General features: G+C 36.0%; 1 protein-coding gene across 1 annotated transcript; it reads right to left on the bottom strand.

Moving 5' to 3' along the window:
- Positions 1-2,231: 2,231 nt before the first annotated feature.
- On the bottom strand, positions 2,232-7,900 carry LOC121408823 (nicotinate-nucleotide pyrophosphorylase [carboxylating]-like). Its single transcript, XM_041600477.1, has 3 exons — positions 7,239-7,900; positions 3,797-3,928; positions 2,232-3,196 (listed from the first exon to the last, which is right to left on the bottom strand). The coding sequence occupies exons 1-3, from the start codon at positions 7,797-7,799 to the stop codon at positions 2,978-2,980; spliced, it is 912 nt and encodes a 303-aa protein (XP_041456411.1). The 5' UTR covers positions 7,800-7,900; the 3' UTR covers positions 2,232-2,977.
- Positions 7,901-8,166: the final 266 nt, after the last annotated feature.

Raw genomic sequence — 8,166 nt, 5'->3', positions numbered from 1 at the left:
AAAACATGCATGTACCAATAACATAAGAATTAATATAAATAAAGGTAGAATATAAGTGATCAATGTGGCATACTCATTGCATCATTTATGTTACATAGGTTCCTTGTATAAGTTTGTGCCATTGGATAATAAATGTACATGTACATGCATTACCAATGTATCTGGGGCCCCCTCTTACAGAGTTTCGATTGATCCGATCAACCACAACTATGGACAGCCAGCAATGTCAACATCTAAAATGCAAATTTGTTCAAAATATTTTCTCGATATGATATATATGCATACTTTCCTTGTTCTTTTGAAGATTCAGTGTGATTCTCTTTGTTTACTAAGGAGATTGTGCAAATTTTCTGTAGAAAAAATTATGGTATGGTTGGATTTCCATACAGTTGAGATTGATTGGATCTATAATAACTCTTTAACGTGGGGAATAAACACTTGCCACTTTCAATTAAGGCATAAAGCAAACAACAATGTGGAGCACAAAAGCTATACAGTATGGCATATGCACATAACACAATACATAATCAATCTTATCAATTATACATGTATGTACCCTGTCTTCCAAAGTGCTGTAATACTATGGAAAGCCAACAACAACATCATCTATGCATCTATGAATATCTATTAATCACTCAAGCATACTGCTTTTGACAAATCAGCATGCTTATACATGTTAATGAATGAAGAATTTACTCCCACATGTAGATACAACATATTATCACATATGTACACAGCTTTCCAAATTGGAGAATGATCGGATCAATCACGAGTGTAACTAAGACTGGGCCCAGTCATAATTTATATTTACTGAATAATGATGACTGATGAAACCCGAGTATCTTTGCAGCTTCGTATCCAGCAACATACCTGTACTAAGCACTGGAATGTTTGTTAACAGGCTCTGTGCAGGGGCCGTGGAACGGTTTTGAAAGTTGGGGGAGGGGGCTGACCATGCAAAAAATCACAATCAGATGGTAATATTTAAGTTCATATATAGTTTTTTAAAAAGGAGAAAAGTAGCGGGGGGGGGGGGAGTGAAGCCCCATCCCTGGTTCTGCGGCCCCTGCTATGTTCAAGTACTGAGACCAACTAATACCAAGTACTGTCAATGGTTAGTAAAAACTGCATGAAATTGGAATGTGAATTTTCAAAATCAACAAGTTACTCCACAAATAATAATTTACATGCAAATGGAATCTCTTGTGCGACATGTATGGATATTGTGATCATTCGCTGCGATCAGATGGGGAGGGGGGGAGGGAGGACATGTCCTCTCGAAATTTGAAATTTGTATAGCAGCTTCTAGGAGAGGATTGTCTCGTCCCCCATAGAGGCACTGAGGCACTAAAATTTTGCAAAATCGATGTACTGGTTGTTACAATGTATGTGTCAATAAATACAAATTTTACAACTAGTTGGGGTAATATTTCTTTTCACTCTACTTGATAGAACTGAGTTTAAACATCATTGCTTTGGTTACCTCTGTTAGCGCTAATACATGTAGTTAATATTTCTTGAACAATTCCCTTCAAAACAATATAATATTTGTAAAAAAAAATTTAATCAATTAAATTTGATTTAAAAAAACAGACTTAAAAAACTAGAAATAACCCTGAACCTATAGTCTATGAAAAAGATATTAAAATTCTAAAGAGTTTACCAGCACCATAAAACTATGTTAGTGATGAGCCTAGTACACTCCACATGTGGGTGAATACAATTTTTGAAGCAAAATATCAAGTAGAATGAATATTTCCTATTAGAGCAAAATAAAAATATCTCATATTGATAAAAGCTCAAATTAATTGGTAAACATACAAGCCTAAAAACTGAAATTGAAATGAAAGCTATTGGCTTAATATTTAAGATCAGGAATAGATTTCAGTCTTTATATCCTTTACACCCCCACCCCCTGGCATACAGATGGGACCATAGAACCCAAAGGTTTTACCAACAAAAAAAATGAGAAAAAGAATGAAAAGCAAGGGAAAAGTTAAACTATGATATTACTATCTAAATATAATCTATCAAAAAATAAATTAAAATTAGATTATTGCAACTAAATGGTCAAATTTATGCTTGCTCACTTCGATCACTCACAGATTTTCAAATATTTTTGCCCCATATGCTATGTCTGGCCCTTCAAAATCTTGGTACATTCAACAAGACACTGCCCACATGAATAAAAGCACCCAACATTGTGAACACATGAAAGGTGATACATGGTATTGAATTGAAAAAAAAACATTGAAAAGAAGCAAGAAAACCTGAGTTGAATATCATTAATCTCTTGCATTGACAGTCAAGTTGTAATGTGAATTTTTAATCAGTTTCATGTAAATTTATATTATTTAGCTTTCACTACTTAGCTTGATGAACCTTATAAGTCTATCCCAGCAAAAAGCTCATGCAAGATCAAATAACACAAAAAAAGCTAACCCTAAAAATTTCATAAAAATTTGATGAATAATAAGAGACATGAATAGGTTTTGCTTCATTTCAAAAAAAAATTCTCATGACTGGCCTTCTGCAAATTGAGAGAGCTAATGATGTCAAACACTTTATCTTTTATATTCTTTTTTTTTTCTAAAGATAAAAATGAACATTTTCATATTTTTCCATATTTTATGTAGAATTTGAGTTTACAAATATGTGAATATAAATCACCATGATTTGACTATATTTGGTTTCATTAATGAAAGAGCTCCGTCATTATGAAATTGATATAAGTTGAAACATTGAATATTCATTATGAATTAAAATAAATCATCATAATTTTGGTTTTATCTCCCAGGCATCTTGACCCTTTGGAAGGAAATCAAAATATTATATTTTAATTACCTATGCAGCCAATTTGAAATCCCTATAAGATTTTGAAAGACTGAAAAACTCTCAACTTTCTAACTATTTGTGCAAGTTAATTTCAGTTTTCCCTGTGTTTTTATTTTCTTAATAAGTCAACTTTTCATTTGGGTTAACTTTGCACCAATGGATTTCTTGGATCATGGCCTTCTTTTCTAATCTTCAAGGAGAAGTCTACCACAGGATAACCTTGGGTGAGTCTGCTGGTCGAAATAACATCGATGTCTGGGATGCAGAATGTTGGGAGGGATTCTTCTGTGATCCCGCCACTTGCCTCGAGCAGAAGATGAGGGAATTCTGTCTTGAGTTGCCTGGCTGCCGATGCTGCTGCCTGTTAATGTGGGAATTCATAAAATGAAAGGATGCATGGTATTTATAGAGATAATTGAAAATGAAAGAGATGACACAATGCTTTTATTGTATGAAATTCTGCAGGAATGCTGACATGGACTGTATGAGCATGGGCTCTCTTTGTAGCACACAAGAAAGATTTAATATAAAAATATTGTTTACAAAACAATTTAACAAAACTGTAGTATAATGGTGAAAAGTGAATAATCTAAAAGAAAAAAAAAGAAGAAATATTTCATACTATGGAACAAATGTGATCAGATAAAAAGTGTGCAGTCTCAAAGAATCTACATATTCGTAACAACCAATCTTTAGTCAACCCCCTTCCTCATCACTCGATTTCTGTCTTCATCACTCTTCTTTCTCAATCCACCAGCTGTAATTATCCTTACCCCCAAAGATGATTATATTTTCCTCCTCAAAATTACTACATACCTTCTCTTATTACATAAAAATTACTTATTTCTGCCCCTCTCTCTCTCATGTTCTCTTACCCCCGCCCCCTCCCTCTGTCTGTTTCTCTCTCTCTCTTCTCTCTCACTTGCCTTCACCATCCTCTCCTCATTCAATGTTCTTTTACCTCTGGTGCAAAATTATCCAGCATGATGATCTCGGCCCCTGCTGACGCTGCCTCTCTGGCTTCCTCCAGACTCCGACATTCCACTTCAATCTTGATTGAGAATCCTCCAGCTTTTCTTGCATTTTTCACAGCCTGTCATATAAGATGAACTTACTCATTATTGATGTGACCTTTAATTAGGCCTTAAAAGATCAACATCTGTATACTTAACTAAATCCATATGCTTGTAACAAAAAATACAAATGCAGCATAGAAAAAAAAATCAATGACAGCTAAAATCTAAATACATCAAATGAAGACACTATTTAATCAAAGAGTTGAGGAGGTAACGAAAATTGGATTAAAGCTTGTCAAGGCTACCGCCAATTACTCTAAAACAGAGTGAAGGAAAGCTCCAATAAAAATAGGGTTAGTGGGAATTTCATTTACATCAGTCTTGACAGAGGTACTTTTCTGGAGTTAACTATTGTCTAGAAGTGAGCATGTGAGGAAAAATAATTTTTGTTCTAAGTGGAAAAGAGAACTCAAGTTTGGGCCCATTGAAGTATAGAAGCATAGATTTAGTATGATTATTATGATACAACCACAACATTAACAGAATTTGTGTGAAATATTTATTTTTTCCCATATGGGCACTTTGAAATGTATATTTTTAATGAATACATTTAATTCATATCTATTAATAGCAATAATAATAACAACAACAATAATAATAATAACAATAACAATAATAATTAAAATGAAGATGGTGATGATGATGATGAAGATATGATGAAAATGATGATGATCATGATGATCATGATCATGATAATAATAGGCCTAATAATAATGGGATTTGTCTTTCACTCCATACATTTTTATTTAGATAGAAGTAGGCCTATATAGGGTCTAAACCTTGGTATAACATAACATCGCATATCACACATTTTCAGAATTTCATGATCATGGCCATTTTAGCCTGAATACCTGGGGCGGTATTCTGAAAGCTCAATTAGCGGTCAATTAGCGCTCAATTAGCATTTTGGTATTCTGAAAAGTCACTTAACTTCTTAAGTGCCCCTTTCCTTATTTGGCAGGGTTGCGTTGCGCGCACTTGCAATACTGCGCGTTATGACCGCGCGAAGACTTAATTGAGTAGTTATGAGACTTTTGGTATTCTGAAAAGTCTCATAAGGCGGTGCTGCACCATCCCGAGTTTGCTCAATCTCGAGATTTTAGCCCGATCGGCCCTCTTCGCGATTAATCTCGAGATTCAAGAAACCCCGTCTCCACCATCGCACGAAGAGCGATTCTTGCTCGAGCGAGGCAACAAGCCCGATATTCCGAGCATGCGCACTTTCGATCTTGGAGTTTCAACGGCCCGCGCTTTTGAATAACTTCCTGCGATATGCAATCAAGTACATGTACTCTTTCGCCGAATTCGACCGTTGTTATGCAACAATCCTCTCAGCTCAGCCGCGCTATAATTATAAGCGAGTGAAGTATTCTTGATGGCGGACTCCGAGGCAACGACAGAGGGGGAGAGAGAGAGAGGGGAGGAAAGACATGAAAGAAATGCTATTTGCTCACATTTTGCGAAGGAATAAGACGACAATGCTGTCAGTATTGTTATTGACTATGACCATCGTCGATAATGAGCGCCTCCCCCATCGGTCTGGTCTCTCCCAAAATCCATTCACGGGGGGCTTGACACCATCGTTGCTGATTGGGGAATTGATGAACGCTATGATAAAAAAGTTGACTTTCGCATGCGTTCGGTATAATCGCTGTTTATGTTTTACCAAGGCGGAAATGGAACGCGAATTGCATTATGGACTGAAGGTCATGAATAAATTAACCCGAGTCCAAACCCGAGTGCGTCTGCACCTACGAATTAGCGCGATAATTCGTAAATAGCGCGCTATTTTGCAAATAAACCCGAGTTGACTTGGGATTGCAATCTCGAGATTAATCCTACGAACTAGCGCGATAATTGCGTCTGCATTACAAACAATCTCGAGATTTTTCAGATCGGGATAATTTGCCGGATCAGAAATAGCGCGCTAATTTGAAAACTCGGGATGGTGCAGACGGCCCTATAGCGCTCAATTAGCGGACTTTCCAGTGGGGAAAGATAATGGTGATAAGAGGTCCATTAAGTCTCACCATATCTTGCTAAATGTTGCTTTCATTTCGTATAAATATCATCAAATCGGTTTAATACTAGGAGGAAGGAAGAGAATAAAGGAGAGAGCTAAAAAGGGAATAGAATAAAGGGGGAAAAGGTGGTGTATAGAAACAAGTAAAATAAGGAATAAGGCCTAGGGACTATATTTGGTAATAAATAAATTAGAAAAGGGGAAAAGGGAGACAGAAATATTTGTGTACTTATAGGGAAAACATGACTATTATTTTTCTATATTTTCTTTTATTATTAGCATCATAAACTATTTTGTTTTTGCACACTTTTTTTGACAATAATGAAATTGCCAAATCACGGCAGATGCAGCAATGTGCAGGAGTGAATTAAACCTTGTTTCTGACAATGAAAAAATAAGCATAGACCCCTTTAGTATTTAAACGAATATAGAATAAAATACAAAAGAAAAAAATAGTGAAGTGATGCCATCGTTTTCTCCACCTATAAAAACCTATGTCATAACGTTTGTACATCAAATTTCAATAAAATTTCGGCTTTTTTTAAATTATGCTTGTTTGATTTTTAAAATATGTTTATTCAAATTTTGTTGGAGAAGATTTCTCATATAAATGAAAAGTATGTAGTTTTTAGAATAAGTAGGAATTAAGTTAAAGAAGACCCCCCCTATCATGGCCCCGAGACAGAGGCAAATAAAATATTGTAAAAAAAAAAAGAAAAAGAAAGAAAGAAAGCTACAAATGGATTCAATGGATAGGGGGTTGTGAAAATCAGAACGCGTTCGAAAAAAAGAGAAAAGCACAAAGGTACAATAAATGAGAGAGAAAGGGAAAAGACAACAGTTAATTTCAACAACATAACGAACCTCTAATCTCCGATGCAAATATGCTTAAGCATTATTTTTCAGCAAAAATTATTTGTATCATCAAGATCGTGGTGCAGTCACTGAGATCAGTGGGTGCAGTGCACCTACAGCAGCCGGGCGCTGCGCTGCAAGGCAGCAAAGTGAAGAGACACTGCGCGCAAGGAGAAAAAGTAACGTTGTAAGAGCGCATTTGATTGGTTAATTCGGCTCAGTAGGGGAGTGGCCTAAAGGGACTTAATTGAGTGCTAATAGAGTTTTCAGAATACGAATTTGGAGGTACATTAGCGCTCCATTAAATGGGTAACTTAAAAGGATATTTAAGTGGAAACTTACGAGACTTTTCAGAATACCCCCCCCTGATCACTTTCTAAAATAAATATTACTACTAGTAGTAGTACTAGGTCATAAATTCATATGTAAAAACATGCATGCATCATTACCTGTGTTATACTTCCAGCAGACCATATATGATTATCCTTCAGCATGATCATAGATGATAAGTCGTATCTATGGGTATCAGCCCCACCCACCAATAAAGCATATTTCTCAACCATCCTAAATCCTGGGGTTGTCTTGCGAGTCCCAGCAACACGGCCTTTCCAATCTGATTTATCAGCTAGATTTCTCAGATTTCTTGCCAAAGTTGCTACCCCACTGGCCCTTGCTATACAATTCAAAGCAGATCTTTCACCCATGAGAATATTCCGAGCTTTGCCTTTCACAATAGCCGCTAGAAAGATTGGTTCCAAAAAAGCCCCTTCTTTTGTCTGCCAATGCACCTCGCAGTCAACTGCCTTAAACACCGCGTTGAAGAACGGAACCCCCGCCAGAACTCCGGGTGACTTGCACAAGAGTACCGCTGTCTCTTCCTTTTCTCCCACAACAATTCCTCCATAATCGAAACTGGGGATATCTTCTTTAAGCCATGATTCCACAAGACTTGAAATAGAAGATGGTGATAGAAGATATTCCAGGCATGAATTTGAGGATGTATTTGTCATGGTAAATAATTAAGAAAGTCGATTCTTGTGTGACTTATAAGGTAATACCACCACTGTGCCCCGGTCACCGGTCCGATCCTGTCCTTGATCCTATTTATTAAGGTTACCGGTAGTAGAGTCGACGCACTTTTTTGTCGTCTGCTGTTTTGTTATTATGAAATTATAGTTAAACTATCTCAATAAATCTATGAAAATAAAATGGTAAAAAGAAACATTTGAGACAGAAACATAATCATTGTATCTTTTTCTGAAATAAGAATTTAAATAACTCTTCATATTTTATGATTGAATGAATAATATCGAGGAACTGAATTGTGCTTACATTAGGAGCATAGAGATGTATATTATTGAATAGGAGTTGGTTGTC

Source organism: Lytechinus variegatus, chromosome 2 (genome assembly GCF_018143015.1).
Source record: "Lytechinus variegatus isolate NC3 chromosome 2, Lvar_3.0, whole genome shotgun sequence".
Classification (NCBI taxonomy): Eukaryota; Metazoa; Echinodermata; class Echinoidea; order Temnopleuroida; family Toxopneustidae; genus Lytechinus; species Lytechinus variegatus.
Note: the sequence above shows the minus strand (reverse complement) of the source record. Positions and strands in the feature narration are given on the sequence as shown.